We start from the raw sequence: 17,571 nt of genomic DNA on the forward strand, positions 1-17,571 counted from the left end.
GTTGCGTGGAATGGTCAGCGATTTGAGCAAAACTGGTCCTGAATTTTTCCTTTAATTCATCTAATTTTCTTCACGTCAGAGGTATGGCCATGGGTCCCACAAGGGCCCTAATTATGCATTTCCTTCTTGGGGTATGTGGAACATTCTTTGTCCAATCCTAGTCTAGTCTTAACCTACAACTCTTTCTTCATATGTCAACGACATCATTGGTGTTGCTTCCCTCTCTCATTTGGAACTGGAAAACTGTAAAATTTCTACCTTGTTCTCACCTTGCCGGATCTCCTCCCTTCCTTGACTGGCCACCAATATTCTCTACAAACGCACTGACTCCCACAGTTACCTGGCTATTCATCATCAAACCCTGCTTCCTGTAAAGACTATGTTTCTAGTTCCTTTATCTCTGACTCATGTTCCAATGATGCTAACTTTGACGAGGGGCCTCCAAAATATTCACCTTATTCCTCAACAGAGGATTCCTCACCATCGTGGTTGGCAGGGCCCTCAGCCATGTCTGACCCTTCTCTTGCACTTTGGCCCTCACACTCTGTCTTGCCTCCCACACAGCGATAGAGCCCCCTTTGTCCTCACCTACCATCCCAGCAGCATCCATATCCATTGGATCATTAACCACCATTTTCGCCAACTACAGTGGATGCCATCTCCAGAATCACATTTAGCTGCTGTCCTTTGTCAGCTTTCCGCAGACATTGTTCCACCGGTAACACCTTGGTCTACTCGTCCTCCACTCCCAACACCTCACTACAGTCCCATGGCACCTTCCCTTGCAATTGCAGAAGATGTAACACCTGTCTGTTTACTTCCTGACTCCTCACTATCCAAGACCCCAGACACACCTAGCATGTGAAGCAGCAATTTACCTGCACTTGACTCAATCTAGTCTTCTATATCTGCTGCTCACATTGTGTTCTCCCTTACATTGGGGAGATGAAGTGCAGACTAGGTGACTACTTTGCATAACACCTGAATTCTGTTTGCAAAAATGAACCTGAGTTTCCTGTTGCATGCCACTATAACATACCACCATGCTCCCTGGCCAACATCTCTGTCTCGGCTTGCTGCAGTGGTCCAACGAAGTTCAGCACTAGCAGGAAGAACAGCACTTCATTTTCCTTTTGGGAATCCTGAAGCATTCTGGTCTCAATATCAAGTTCAACAATTTTAGGGCTTGAGCATCTTCTCCCATGTCCTTGCCCTTACCTGAACATGTACACAGCCAGGCCTTATCATCACGTGGGCTACCAGCACAAACAACACATTACCAACCATGAATGGTCCCCATTAGCAGCAGTAGGTTCTTCCAGGCTGACCTTTAACCATTCTTTTATCTGCTTAATTGTTTTTCTCTTTCTCTGTCTGGACTCCACATTTTTGAGGAAAAAGTGAGGACTGTAGATGCTGGAGATCAGAGCTGAAAATGTGTTGCTGGAAAAGCGCAGCAGGTCAGGCAGCATCCAAGGAGCAGGAGAATCGACGTTTCGGGCAGAAGCCCTTCTTCAGGAATTCCACATTTACCTATCGTTGACTCCTCCCACCTCCCCACACTTCATCTTTATCACATAAACCAACCTTTTCCTAGCTAAAATCAGTTCTGAAGCAGGGTCACTGTACCAGAAATGTAAACTCTGCTTTCTCTCTATAAATGCTGCCAGACCTGCAAGAGATTTTCCAGAAATTTCTGTTTTTGTCTCTGCTGAGCACCTAGTGACCTGAGTATAACTATGGCACAAGGATTAAGTTCCTGGATGGTAGTTCACAGATATTTGCAGGAGTGGAGTTTTTATTGTTATTATAGTTCATTTGGCTGAACAGTGGTGTGTGATGCAGACTAATGCCAATTGCATGGGTTCAATTGCCAGACTAGCTGAGGTTACCATGAAGGACTCTCTTTCTGAACTTTTCCCTTTACCTGTGGTGTGGTGACCCTCATGTTAAACACCACCAGTGCATTTACACTGCATTTTGCCCCCATCTCAAAGATTTTATTATTTTTCTGCAATTTTACATCACTTAGCAATTTTAGAAAACATAATCAAAAACTATATTTAAAAGTTAAGATTGCATTAGTTGATTACATCCTACATTGAGGTATCTTGTGAGGACCATTCAAGACTAATGCAGTGCGGAAATACGAGAATAAGAAGGAAGATTGTCAACCTGAAATGTTAACCCTGAACTGAATCTTGCGCTGCAGGACGTGGTGAGCTTGACTAAACAAGCATAGTTGGGATAGGATACGGGTAACAACATTTCAATATATAAAATTCAAGGTTAAGAGGATAGTATAGATACAGAGAGCTGGGTATAATCTGAAGTAATTAATTCGTGCAAATATATGGAATGAATAGGAAAAGTTAGATGGATTTTCAGTAAATTGTGCTTAGCTACCTTTAGGAGATAAGAAATTTTTTAAACATATCCTCAAGATTAAATGAGTTCAGTGAACAGGATTCATGAAAAATGATTTCCATGCTTCTATAATTGCCCTATTTAAGTTGACAATATTGGTTTGAGATTTGCTGTCGCTCAAACTGAAATTTAGATTCTACCATGACAACCACCCCCCAACCTGGAGAATCATTAAGTATGGGACTGCTTATTAATCCTACATCATTACAAAGTACTAGATCTAAAATAGCCTGATCCTGGTTATTGGTCTGTGTTGCCAAGTTTGGTAAAACAATTGTAGGTTGGGAGGCAGGACATTAGAATTTGGTGTTTGTAAAATTTTAAATTGTAAAATGGGCAAAGCATTGCATGGTCCTTTAAAATATGGTGTTTTTCTGTGCTTAGAGATGTCTATGAGAGGCAGCTTGCGTTTGCCAGTACACAGACAGCCTGAAGTGAAACACTGTGGGAGGCGATGGCTGAGTGTTAATTCAGAGACTCATGTTTTGGGGACCCATGTTCAAATTCCACCATAGCAGAAAGCAGAATTTGAATTCAATAAAAAATAATTCTGGAATTAGGAGTCGCATGATGATATTGGATCCATTGTCAATTGTTGCAAAAACCCAATTGATTCACTAATGTCCTTTAGGTAAGAAACCTGTCATCCTTATCTGGTCTGGTCTACATATGACTTCAGACTTCAATATGGTTGACTCTTAACTGCCTTCTTGGCAAATTAGGGATGGGAAATAAATGCTGCCTAGCCAACGACGCCCACAGAAAACAATTTGTACCGAAAGGCTGTACTGTTAGCAGGTCAAGCAACAGTTTTTTTTACTAAGATAACAGGTTTTTGAATTTAGCCAGTCAATTTGAACCAGGCATTTAGATACCAAAAACCTATTAAATTTAAATCTAATGGTTCTGACAACATAGTATATCAATATTTCTTCAATACAATTGGTCCTATCAAGAACATAAAAGAAAGGGGGCAATTGGACAAAGACCCCAGAGCTAATATCTCTCAGCTCTCAAGAGAGAAATTAGTTCTCTCAGTCATCTATGTATTAGAGAAAACACTATCTAAATAATATCGGTACCAATGATGAAGAAGACATTCCTGACGGAAGAAACAATGGAAGAAGGCAGTAAACATACCAGAAGACATGTTACCTGGCTGTAATTCTGAGTGACTAAATTATATTTTTTGTTATATGAGTGGGATTTATATTTATTGGAACATTAAACCATTAGAATATTGTTTTATTCAGTAATAGTTAGTAGTTATAAGGGCTTTATTCAGTTTGTTAATAGTTTAGTTAATTTGTTCACTGTTAGAGTTAGATAAATAAATTGTTACTTGTTGATTTTTGAAGTGAGTGTCAGGGATTTGTTTTATTTAATTACTAGTAGGTTCTGAAAAGTAGATTACACCATTGTTCACACTCTTTACAAATGATAGGGTGTGGTGTTCCTCTTTGGGTATTTAAATGTTAGGTCTTAGAAGGCGGGGGGGTCAACCTCCACTTTATAACATCTGCAACATACTTTTGTAACAAATAATCCCCGATACACTCTAGAAATTCTTCATGCTTCATATTACCCATACCCATGTCCAGTCGATATGCTGCTTAAAATCACCCATGACAGTTGTAATACTCTTCTTATACCACTCAATTATTTCTCGATTAAAGTTTGACCTAGAGAGAAGCAATTCTTTGAGGGCCTGAATAAAATTGCGAGCTCAGTACAGAGTTTAAAGGTAACTAAATGGAAAATGATATCCAACAAGGATTGGTGCTGGGACTGCTATTGTTTACTATCTACGCTACTTAACTATGTGGTCTGCCTGTATTGCTCGCAAGACAAAGCATTTCACTTCGGTACACATGACAATAAATTCAATTCAATTGTTCACAATTTACTTAAAAGATTTGGACTCTAGAATTAGAAGCACAATTTCAGGATATGCAGATAAACCAAATTGGGAGGTGAGTACAGAGGAAGACTGTGACAAAATGCAGGAAACATGCAATTGGCAAATTCAGTTAAAAATAGATTGGTGTGTGTAGGACTTTTTGATAGGAAGAATAATTTGGCTGTGTCTCTATATAAACAATTAATTTCAAAAGAGTAAAAGGAATAGAGTAATTTGGGAATGCAAACAGACACACAAATCAGAAAGAGTAGTCTAGATTAATTATCCCATAAAAATGGAAAACAGAGAATTATAGTTCATTCAATGAGAAATAAATTTGAAAAACAGAAAATTCATGTTAAACTCATCCTAAAATCTGAGGCATGCAGCTTCATTAAAATAGATAAATGATCACCTCACATCAGGTGACAAGGTTGTTTCCTACATAACTGAACTAAATGTCTTGTCAATTTCTTGAATCAATTTGAATTAATTATATCAATCTGTTATGCTATTTGATGCTGTCAACATTAGTAGTCATTCTGATTTTCAGCCTGCTGAAACAGCGGTGGGGAAGGAGCAGTAGGCAAGCTTTGGCTTCTGTATCTTTTCTGTAGGAGGTTATGGATTGTGAAAATTGATAGGAGGAGGGAATGTAGTTTGAAAAAATATAAATAAGAGATTGGGCAGAAGAGTGGCAAATAAAGTATAATGCTGAGAAAAATGAAATTATCCACTTTGATAGGAAGAGCAAAATAGGCATATTTTTTAAATGATGAAAGACTGGCTGTTGATTTGCAGTGGAAATTGAGAAACTTCCAGAAAGCTATCATGGGTACAGTAAGCAGAAGGAAGGCAGCTGTTAATGTCTTTAATGTAATGGTTTTAAATATGACAGTACACTAAGGAAATTTACTGCAATCTTTATAGGATTTTGTGAGAACACATTTGAAATAGTTTTGGATTTTGTACCTAAGGAAGGATGCGTTTGCTTTAGAGGGGGTGTAACAAAGACTCACTAGAGTGATTCCTGGGATGATATTGTTGTCCCATGAGGAGAGATTGAGTAGAATGATTTTATCATCTCTGGAATTTGAAAGGGTAAGAAGTTATCTCATTGAAACATACATAAATATTTTAGAAGCAAAGACAGGCTAGATGCTGAGGGTCAGTTTTTGCTTTCTGGCTGAAGACTCTAGAGAACTAGGGGATCATTGTCTCAGGATAAGAGTAATAGTCAATTAGGACTAAAATTTATGAAAAATCTCACCATAAAGACAGTTTTCAAAAAATCCTTGTGTGGGATTGGGCACTGCTGGCAAATCCTGTCCTTGTTAAACTTGAGAAGATCTTCTTGTGACTCCTTTAAATTTAAACTCTGTGTGGCTTGAAGAACTTACCCCTGAGAACAGATTTGTATAAAAACAATTCATCACTTGGATTATTTCTTCAGCAACCTCTGGACTTGAAGGAGGTCAGAGGGCAGTGGATGTTCGGTAAGTGAGTATATTGAAGGATGAGATTGTAGACTTTCAGCTGTAAAGGAAATAATGGATATAGGCATAGGTTAGAAAATAGAGTACAGATTAAAGATCAGCCATGACCTGATAGAACAGAGCAGCACACCTAAAGTCTTAGATGGCCTTCTACTCCAAATTCTTATGTGTCAAATTGCAGGCAAGATAATGATGTTGTTTTTCCTTTAGTTTGCAAGATTTTAATTTGAAGTAATTGGAAAAGTTCACATTTGAATTATTAATTAACTTAATGAAGTATACCCAGTTAAGAAAAGTATCAGAAAAATATCGTAGGTGATTTCTGTCTCAAGACCTTAAACTGTTTCAGGTGAGACTTTTGTTCTCAAAGATCTTATTCTCTTTCATTCTGTCATAACACTTACTAATGAAGAAAAATAAATTTTACTCACCAAAGTCATGTCCTACTTTAAATTAAATGTTGCAACTGCCACTCAGTTGGTTACCAAATGGTTGAAGTGGAGGTGACAGTCTTGATTCAAGTATAAAAATGATCTGTTCCAATATATCTGATTGTGCTGTTGACAATTGCATTTTAATTTAACAAGAAATTAAGTAATTAGTTCCTTATGTCTGGTTACTATTGTAGGATTATTTATTGTCCCTGACTTTTCAAATCACAAATTTCGCTTTTAAGTCTTTGAAGAAAGGCTACTTGACTAATATCTTTAAAGAGTGGCACTGGAAAAGCACAGCTGGTCAGGCAGCATCCGAGGAGGAGGAAAATCAACATTTTAGGCATAAGTCCTTCATCAGGAATGACAATCCTGATGAAGGGCTTATGCCCGAAATGTTGATTCTCTACTTTTCCAGTGCCACACTTTTCAACTCTGATCTCCAGCATCTGCAGTCCTCACTTTCTCCTAATACCTGTAAAGAGGAAAATCTAACATAGACAACTTTTTATAATTGATGAAGAAAGTGTTTCAAGAGCAATTGCATAAAAACAGAACTTAATTATGACCATCAGTTATGAACATTTTTTTTTCTTCCCTACTTAGTTGCTTTAATGCAAAATTACCGCAAGTGCTATTTCCTGTTATTAAATTTTTGTTTACTTTTTTAGTAAACTTGCTTGGCATATAAAGTGTACATTATATTTCAGAGTAAAAGTTTCTTTACTATATCTCAAAGATAAGGAGGATTCTTTATGTGCATCCAGTAAAATCTGTGGCTGAAGTAATCTACAAAACATGATTCATTATCTTAGATGATCTAGATATCATGGTGTGTAATAATCACTTGACTACTCAGAGGCAAAAAAAACGAGAGATTTCCTGGAGTCCTGGTAAACATTTATCTTCTAGCCAATCCATGTAAAATAATTTAATTGGTTTGACACTGACAGTGAACTAAGACTCATTTTATGTTTTGAATGACCAGAAAATTTAAACAGTAAATGTACAAGTGAATTAAAGTAGAAAATAACATATTTGAGTTTTAAATCAAACTAGCTGTATGCTTAATAGGGAATACATTTCTCATAACTTTGAAGCTCAAACAGTTTATTTGGCCATTCACTGTTTGTGAATCCTTGCTGTGCACAAATTTCACTACATTTCATCAGGGACTACATTTCAGAGGTACTACAGTATATTAGTTGTCAAAGGCATTATTTTAAATGCAAGATATTTTCTTTCTTAATTTTCCTATATCCTTTCATTAACTACTTAATTTCTACCTCTACAACATGAGTCAGCTTTGCTCCTAGCTCAAACTTGCCACCATTGAAATCCTCAAGTACGCCTGTTATCTTTAGAACCAATTATTCCAAAGATTCTCTTTTTGTATCCCGTCTCCTATCTGCTGTGAATTCTAGCCTGGCTGAAAAGCAACCATCTCTAACTCATCCTACATTTGGTCCCATACACCATTCCATTTGTCCCTACTGACTTACATGAGCTCCTTATCTCCCAAAATGAAAAGTTTCCATGTTAAAATATCTTTACGGCATTGAAAGCTGTAAGTTGAACTGAATAACAAAAAATTATTTCTGTTGCAGATTTCTTACTGTATGTGTAAAGTTTACTGTATGTGTAAACTTGCAACAAAAACTCCAAATTTTAATCCAATCTGAGAATGGAACTTTACTGCTCTATTGCCTTTGAGAGTTATTATCTATCTTCATATTATTAAAGATACATTGATTTATGAAAATAAAAACTACATTTCTTGTGCTGAATAAAAAGACAAAGAGGGATATGTCACTGTGTTCTTTTATAAAATTTCCTTCTTGGGATTTGAGCATTATTGCCAAGGCCAACCTATCCCTAATAAAACTTACATGTTAGTATTATATATTATATTATTACTGATTTATTTTATTATGTTTAGTTTACAGTATATAAAGATAAACTATTTCATCTAACGAATGAATACAGGACAAGTCATAATGTTACATATAGGAGTGAAATCAGGCAGTGATATCAACATCAAGAAGTTCAGTATAATGGTAAGCAGCTGGATTTGATCAGCCATCATCTACTTGAATGGTGCCAAAGGCTCAAGACACTGAATAATTTACTTCCATACCTCCAAGGCAGAGACATGGATGTTACAGAGTCTCCAAGTGTGCACAACTAGTGATGAGAGCCAGTGGCAACAAAAGTCATCTTAAACTACTTGTTTAAAATGAAGCAGATAAGAGCACTACCGTGTTCTGTATACTAGACCTTAGTTAATTCCTATGTGGAATACGGTGTCCATTCTCTCACATGCTTGAAGATGCTGGAAAAGATTCTTAGGAATTCACTAATAACTAACTTGAAAATCCTAAGCTATCACAATACGTTCAGGGTCTTAGTTTGTTTTATTCTAGAAGAATGTTCATCTGGATGGGTTATTTGAATTAGATAAGTCAGGTAGAAATAAAGAGTGCGTGCATACAAATTACGTAAATATAGCTTTACATCAGATGTCAGGAGATTCTTCTTTTCCCAGAGGGTTATTCGCCTTTTGGAAAATGCTGCTGGCATTAGCAGGTGCTACTGGTTTATAATAAATGCTCATAAGGGAACTGGACATGTTTCTGGAAGAAGCCGATGAAGCTGTATTCAGAAGGTAGGATGTTGGGTTATTTTTATCTTCTGAAAATAGCTTTTGATTGCCTTGGGGATAGAAGAAGAATATTCAAAGGCTATTTTCCTTGAAATAAAAGCAAAATACAGGAAGTGAACACATGGACATATGAACAAGGAGCAGGTGTTCAGCTTTTCAAGACTGCTCTGTCATTTAATAAGATCATGGCTGATCTAATTGTAAGCTCAAATCTACAAGCCGTCTACCCTGTTATATAATAGAATAGAACATTCTTTTATTGTCACATGTACTCCATTGTAGAAGTACAGTGAAAAGCTTTTACAATGTCTTATGGCATCATCTTAGGTACAAGTACCTAAGTACAAATCTTGGACAAAAGAGAAATAAAAAGTAGTTGCATTACTTTAAAATATAAGTTAGAAATAGTAATTAGTAATCTCACGCTATTTATTACCAAGAATATATCTTTGCTTTAAAAATATTCAAAGACTCGGTTTCAATCATTTTTCAAGAATAGATTTTCTACTAATAATAAAATTTTGCCTCATCTGTCTTAAATTGGTGATCCTTATTTTTACACAATGACCCCTAGTTCTAGATTCTCCTATAAGAGTAAACATCTCTCTACATCTACTTTGATAAGACTCCTTAGGTTCTGATATGTTTCAATCAAGTCACTTCTTGCTCTTCACAATTCATGGTTAGTGTGTCCAACCTTTCCTGATCGACAACCTGCTCATTTCAGGTATTAGTCCGGTAAACCTTTTGTGAAATGCTTACTATGCATTTACGGCCTTCTTTAAATAAGATGATTAAGACTGTACACAATATTCCATATGTGGTCTCACCAGTGCCTTATATAAAAGAAGCTAAATAACCTTATTGAAACTGTGGAACAGATAGCCATGTTTTTTCCTAACCTCTACCAGATGGCTTGACCATAAAAGCCGTCCGGCAGATTTTTTTTATTCTCATGAACAGCTTAAGTTTTTTTTCAAGTTTAAAGAGTATGGAAGTTTTAAAAGATCATAACACTTCAGCTTATTTCATCTGCCCATCAAAAGCATCAAGTTCACTACATCAAATAATTACACATATGCTGGATTAAGGTTCTTGGAACAACCAAAATTGTTTGTTTGAACTCAGCATGAAGTTCAAATGGCTTTGATGAAGTTTAACTAAAATTTGACGGAATGAAATAGGGGCAGGACCTCTTCATCTGGTTCCTACATCACATTTTTAAATGTATCCAGAACTTTCTATTCCCCAGCCCAACATTCCAGGTCAATGGATTTTCAGCAGAATTGGGAAAAGTCTGAAAATATTACAGCTTTTGAATGAGACAATGCGTGGGGATAGGGAGGCCGAGAAAAATAAGCAAAAGGAAGGTCCTTGGTAGGGTGAAAAATGGATTTTCCTTGAATAGGTTTAATATTTTTCCTCTTTTGTCTTGGAGATTTCATGACTGCTGGTGGTTGGTGATGTCAGAATGATATCTAATTTCAAAGTAGTTGAAAACCTGCTGTTTTATTTTCTGTCCATTTTTGTCATATGTTCGTATCTACTCTTTATATGCATTTTTTCCTGAAATTATTAACTTATGATAAGGTAGACAATGTCACATATCCACAGCATTTTCAGTAACAAACTATTTTTCACACTCAGTCATGGAAAACAGTGTTTGATTATATAAGGTATCTCAACTGAGCTAGGTCTTGTTACATTGCACTCCTAGATGTTAGAGAGAACTGGCTGAGATAACCAGAGCCCTGATCCATTCTTTTCCCTTCCTCCCTTTAGTTTAGGCTTTTAAAGGCAAATCTTGGCACTTCATCACCAATCTAGTTATATTCAGCACATTCTAGAAACTAACCCAATTCGACAATGTATCACGTAATGTGCACTTAATCATCATTGTTTAAAATGACTGGAACCTTTGTGGTTTCAAAAAGCAGACAAGCTAATTTGCCATCAACAGCAGTCTACTCTCTCAGACCACTTTGTATTGATTTCTTCCACTCACTTCCTTAACTCTCAGATCACATGAACAATGCTATATTCGATGCTCTCATGGTACCGGTGCTCAAGATTTTTTTTGTTTTAGATTTAGATTAGATTAGATTAGATTCCCTACAGTGTGGAAACAGGCCCTTCAGCCCAACAAGTCCACACCGACCCTCCGAAGAGTAACCCACCCCCCTCTGACTAATGCATCCCAGCACAATCGACAATCAATTCACCTGACCTGCACATCTTTTTGGATTGTGGGAGGAAACCCACGCAGACATGGGGAGAATGTGCAAGCTCCGCACAGACAGTTGCCCGAGGCTGGAATCGAACTTGGGACCCTGGTGCTGTGAGGCAGCAGTGCTAACCACTGAGCCACCATGCCGCTTTTTTTTTGTTCTGTAAGCAAAGTTGTTTGTGATCAAATAATAATGAAAACTGGTTACTACTATACTTCATTGTATTAATATAAATATGTTTCGATTATATAAAACAAAAACCCTGTGTTTTAGAAATTTCTCTTTGTTAATAAATGCTTGTTACTAATGAGATCTGTCAAGAGAAATTCAGTATGAGTATATCTTATTTGGAGCTGTTTTTCCACTGTTAGCAATTTTTAAAATCATATCTCACTTTAGTGTCTGCATTAAAGTAAGGTTTATTTTCAAGACTTGTTAAATCATGGCCATTTCTAGCAGTTTGGAATGATATAAAATCCCATATTTCAAAGTAATTAATTTTATCTGAAGCACATTTGATATGTTTAAAGAAGCACCTAAGACAAAGCTTGTCCTTCAATTTTCTCCCCTTTGCTGACTCATGTTGAAAAACCAGTTCTGCAGACACAAGTCACTCACTTTTCCTTTACTTTTGTTGCCAATTGAAAGTTTAAAATGAGAGTTTCTGCCAATTATTCAATCACGTATGTCTGAAATGAATCCAGCCCTGCATTACACTATGCCTCTTTATCCTACTCATTTGACTTTAAATGTTTTGCTTATTTTTATGTATACTTAACCATGCATTAGCTATTCACACTTCTTTTCGGACTGAAAAGGCCACAGTTATCACTTGTTTTTCCTTATAACTCAAACCTTTTACACTAGAAGTCAGCCTCTTAGTTGCATTGCCTCTATAATGCTTGACTATCTCTTTTGTTTCTGGACATGTAATTCCAGTTGTAATAAAAACAGAAAATGGTGGAGAAACTCAACAGGTCTGTGGAGAGAAAAACAGAGTTAATGTTTTAAATCTGAAACTATTCAGTTGTAATCTGGCCATAGTACAGCTTAACCATAACATTCTCTGCTGTTAAATGTTACTGTTTAGTTATTTCAATAAGCATCCTATTGACATAGTCCTAATTGCTGCTCTTCATCAATTGGACTTATTTTGTGTTGAATCTAATGCTTAAAGTCCTCTGGGCTTGATGGGATGCATCCTACAATATTAAAGAAAGTAGCCACAGAGATAGTTGATGCATCGGTAGTAAACTTCCTGGAATTGTTATATTCTGGAAAAGTCCGAGAGGATTAGAAAACTACCAATGTAACACCTTTTGTTTCAGAAATAAAGAAGGAGATGGAAAACACAGGTAACATTAGGCCAGTTAGTTAACGTCAGTTATTGGGATAATGTTAAGGATATTATAAACATAAAAACATAGAAAATCGATACAGGAGTAGGCCATCTTAGTATCCTGTTCCCGCTTTTTCACCATATGCTTTGATCCCTTTAGCCGCAAGAGCAACATCGTCTCTTCAATATATCTTAATGAACTGGCCCCAACACAGAACTGACATGTGAGTTATTCTGAAAGCAGCTTTGATGATACGATGTTTTGGCACTGCCCACTTGTATGGAAGAAGGATGGAAGAGTGTGGTGCTGGAAGAGCAGAGCAGGTCAGGTAGCATGCAAGGAGCAGTAGAGTCAACATCTCGGGCATAAAACATAACAGCACAGTACAGGCCCTTTGGCCCATGATGTTGTGCCAAGCATTTATCTTAATCTAAGATCAACCTAACCGACACACACTTCAATTTACTGCCGTCCATGTGCTTGTCCAGCAGTCACTTAAATGTCCCTAATGTCTCTGACTCTATTACCACTACAGCAGTGTATTCCACGCACCTACCACTCTCTGTGTAAAGAACCTACCTCTGACATCTCCCTTGTACTTTCCTCCAATCACCTTAAAATTATGACCCCTCGTGACAGCCATTTCTGCTCTGGGGAAAAGTCTCTCGCTATCTCCTCTATGTATGCATCTTATTACCTTGTACACCTCTATCAAGTCACCTCCCTTCGTTTCTCCAGTGTGAAAAGCCCTAGTTCACTCAACCTCTGTTCATAAGACAAGCCCACCAATCCAGGCAGCATCCTGGTAAATCTCCTCAGCACTCTCGCTAAAGCATCTACATCCTTCGTATAATGAGGCAACTAGAACTGGATGCAATATTCCAAATGTGGTCTAACCAGGGATTTATAGAGCTGCAGCAAAAGCTCGTGGCTCTTAAGCTCAATCCCCCTGTTAATGAAAGCCAAAACACTATATGACTTCTTAACAGCCCTGAGAAAGTGAGGACTACAGATGCTGGAGATCAGAGCTGAAAAATGTGTTGCTGGAAAAGCGCAGCAGCTCAGGCAGCATCCAAGGAGCAGGAGAATCGACGTTTTGGGCAAAAGCCTTTCTTCCTGAAGAAGGGCTTATGCCCGAAACGTCGATTCTCCTGCTCCTTGGATGCTGCCTGACCTGCTGCACTTTTCCAGCAACACATTTTTCAGCTCTGATCTCCAGCATCTGCAGTCCTCACTTTCTCAGGGCTGTTAAGAAGTCATATAATGCTGGAAATCAGAGCTGAAAAATGTGTTGCTGGAAAAGCGCAGCAGGTCAGGCAGCATCCAAGGAGCAGGAAGAAGGGCTTATGCCCGAAACGTCGATTCTCCTGCTCCTTCGATGCTGCCTGACCTGCTGCGCTTTTCCAGCAACACATTTTTCAGTTCTTAACAACCCTATCAACTTGGGTGGCAACTTTGAGGGATCTATGTACATAGACCCAAGATCCCACTGTTCCTCATCACTGCCAAGAATCCTGTCTTTAACCCTGTATTCAGCATTCAAATTCGACCTTCCAAAAATGAATCACTTTGCGTTTATCCAGGTTGTACTCCATCTGCCACTTCTCAGTCCACCTCTGCATCCTGTCAATGTCTTGTTGTCGCCTGTAACAGACCTTGACACTATCTACAGCACCACTGACCTTTGTGTCATCGGCAAAATTACTAACGCACCCTTACACTTCTTCATTCAAGTCATTTTTAAAAACTACAAAGAGCAAAGGCCCAAGAACAGATCCCTGCGGGACATCACTGGTCAACTACCGCCAGGTGGAATATTTTCCATCCACTATCACTTGCTGCCTTCTTTTGGCTAGTTAATTCTGTATCCAGACAGCCAAATTTTCCTGTATCCCATACCTCCTAACTTTCCGAATGAGCCTACCATGGGGAATCTTATCAAATGCCTTACTGAAATCCATATACTTCACATCCACTGCTAGACCTTCGTCAACTTATCTTATCACATCCTCACAGGCATAAAGTTCACCAAGGAGGAAGAAACCGACAACAAACTCGCATTCCTGGACGTCACAATCGAAAGAACGGACAACAGAGAACTACAAACCTGCATATACAGAAAACCGACAAACACTGACCAAATACTTAACTACACCAGCAACCATCTCAACCCACACAAACGAAGTTGTATCAGAACACTATTCCAATGAGCACCTCACACTGCAGCACAGACGAACTTCGGAAAACAGAGGAGAACCACCTATACAACATATTCAAGAAGAACGAATACTCAAAACATACAGTCCGCAGATTCCTCAAGAACAAACCAGGACAAGCAAACCAAACAGCCAGAAACCCTAACCACCTTACCATACATCAAAGAAGTTTCAGAAATGACAGCCAGACTAATAAGACCCCTCGGAATCCTAGTAGCACACAAACCCACCAACACTCTCAAACAAAAACTAACAAACTTAAAAGACCCAGTACAACCCATGGACAAAACCAATGTCGTCTACAAAATTCCATGCAAGGACTGCCACAAACACTACGTAGGACAAATAGGAAGAAGGTTAGCCACCAGGATACACGAACACCAGCGAGCCACAAAAAGACATGACCCTCTCTCCCTCGTAGCCCTACACACGGAGGAAAAAAACCATTTTGACTGGGACAACACATCTATCCTGGGACAGGCTAAGCAAAGACATGCCAGAGAATTCCTAGAGGCCTGGCACACCAACCACAACACCACAAGCAAACACATAGATCTAGATGCTATCTATCAACACCTCAGAAAACGAACAGGAAATGACATTACCACAAACCCCAGGAACCCCATCCAGGACAAACATATAAATAGAAAGCAGGAGACAACAGCTTCGCTTCACTTGGAGGTCGCCACTGATGATGTTATCTAGCCAGGTAATGAAACGTCTGGATATCAAACCTACAGCTCAGCAAGCAAATCTACACCCTAAATCCTCAAAGAACTCAATCAGGCTTGTGAGGCATGACCTGCCTCTCACAAAACCATGCTTACTATCTTTAATCAAACTATATTTTCCCAAATAGTCATGAATCCTATCTCTCAGAATCCTTTTCTGTACCTTGCTTACCACAGACATAAAACTGACTGGTCTGTAATTCCCAGGGATTTCCCTATTCCCTTTCTTGAACAGAGGGACAATATTCGCCTCCCTCCACTCTTTTGATACTGCTGCCGTGTAGAGTGAGGGTGCAAAGATCATTGTCAGAGGCGCAGCAATCTCATTCCTTGTTTCCCATAGTAACCTTAGATATATCTGGTCCGACCCTGGGGACTTTTATGTCATGATGCTTCCCAGGATTTCCAGCACATCCACTTCCTCAATATCTGTTCAAGCCTATTAACCTGGTCCATGGTGTTCTCACTATCAACAAGGTCCCTCTCTCTCTATTGAATACTGAAGCAAAAAACTCATTTAGGGTGTCCCTTACCTCTTCAGACTCCATGCACAAGTTCTCTCCATTGTCCCTGCTTGGCCCTACTCTCTCTGTGATCATTCTCTTATTCCTCACATAAGTGTAGAATGGTTTTGAGTTTTCCCTCATCCTTCCTGCCAAGGCTTTCTCATGACCCCTCCTACCTCTCCTCAGTCCATTTTTGAGTTCTTTCCTATCTACCCTGTAATCCTCTAAAGCTAGTCAGATCCTTGCTTCCTCAACCTTAAGTAAGCCTCCTTCTTCCTCTTGACGAGAAGCTCCTCTTCTCTTGTTATTCCAGGCCTCCTTTACCTTACATCCTTGCCTGTTTCAGTGAGACAGTTATCCAACACTCACAGTAAGTGCTCCTTAAATAGCCTCCACATTTGTGTTGTGCATTCCCCGTAAAACAATTGTTCCCAGTTTATACTCCACAGCTCCTGTTTAATAGCAGTGTAATTTCCTCTCCTTCAATTAAATACGTTCACATACTATCTGTTCCTATCTCTCTCCATGGCCATGGTAAAGGCGAGACTGTCACTGAAATGCTCTTCAACTGAGAGGTCTGTACATTCTCAAGTCACGTTTTAAGTCAGATTCTCAAAATAACTTCAGGGTTTCTAACAAAAAGGGAGTTCTTGGATTTACATATTAAGGAACTGAAACTAGCAAAACAATTCTAAAAGACGAAAAACCTGAAAAACAATCTAAGTTTGTTTAATATGTTTCAGCCGCGTGACATTGTAACCTTTGCGATAAATTCTGTCTTATGGTCCCGCTCCACAACCACCTGATGAAGAAGCAGCTTTTCGAAAGCTAGTGCTTCCAAATAAACCTGTTGGACTCTAACCTGGTGTCGTGTGATTTTTAACGATATGGAATGTGAAAGTAACGCCACCGTGTTTGTGGTGCGATTGGCAAGATCACGACGAGAGAAATTATGTTTTCGCCGTAGCGAATGTTTGGCATTTGGAATGCTGATTATATGCCGGACGGTGTGACGGAGACAGAAAGCGCTTCAGGGGGTTGGTACAGGGTTTGCACGTTCCCCTCCCCGGCAGAGATTAGACCCTGCAGGATGGGTCGAACGGGCACGTGCTGTCATCATCGCAGCCTCGAGCTTCCCGCAAGGTTTGAATTTCGCGGGCTGGAACCGGTGGATCAGGTCCCGGATGTAATGTTGATCGAACTGAAGGTGGGTCATTCCTGAGGCTCAGATATTAAAAATTGTTTACTCTCAGGTAGACAAAGACCGACAGCCTGAGTTTCGGAATTTCACGACTGAGAAAAATGCAAAGGCGACTTTCTTACTGAGACGAAAGCTTCATAAAAATTAGATAACAACTCGGTCGATAAAATTAGTTTGATTAGCTTCCAATCTGCCTATGATATTGGTGACCTTACCGCATTGGATTCTTAAACTTTCGTGCGCTTGCTCTAAACCCCACCTACTTTCAACACCCTCCTGACAAGCTAAACGTTTGGATAGGTATTTTAACATCTTGTTTTCTGCCTTGCTGTCAGATTTTGTTCGTTGACGTTGCCGTGAAGCGCCGAGGGACCTTCTGATAAGTTGAATGTATGATCTCAGCGTAAGTTGTTCTTTATTTGAAATTTCT

The 17,571-nt window shown here is 38.7% G+C and overlaps 1 protein-coding gene and 1 long non-coding RNA gene across 3 annotated transcripts in view; both read left to right on the top strand.

Moving 5' to 3' along the window:
• Positions 1-13: 13 nt before the first annotated feature.
• LOC122553472 lies at positions 14-14,542 on the top strand. Its single transcript, XR_006312728.1, has 3 exons — positions 14-81; positions 12,647-12,710; positions 14,504-14,542. It is a non-coding gene; the product is annotated as an uncharacterized LOC122553472 (long non-coding RNA).
• Positions 14,543-17,058: 2,516 nt separating this feature from the next.
• Positions 17,059-17,571, top strand: part of dhrs7 (dehydrogenase/reductase (SDR family) member 7) — a 52,826-nt gene continuing 52,313 nt past the window's right edge. For both annotated transcript variants that reach the window (XM_043698466.1, XM_043698467.1), the window contains exons 1-2: positions 17,059-17,147; positions 17,477-17,544. In XM_043698466.1, coding sequence (XP_043554401.1) covers positions 17,534-17,544 — 11 coding nt within the window. In that variant the 5' untranslated portion in view covers positions 17,059-17,147; positions 17,477-17,533. The remainder of the gene's footprint in view (positions 17,148-17,476; positions 17,545-17,571) is intronic.

The sequence above is a fragment of the Chiloscyllium plagiosum genome, chromosome 10 (genome assembly GCF_004010195.1).
Source record: "Chiloscyllium plagiosum isolate BGI_BamShark_2017 chromosome 10, ASM401019v2, whole genome shotgun sequence".
Taxonomy (NCBI): domain Eukaryota; kingdom Metazoa; phylum Chordata; class Chondrichthyes; order Orectolobiformes; family Hemiscylliidae; genus Chiloscyllium; species Chiloscyllium plagiosum.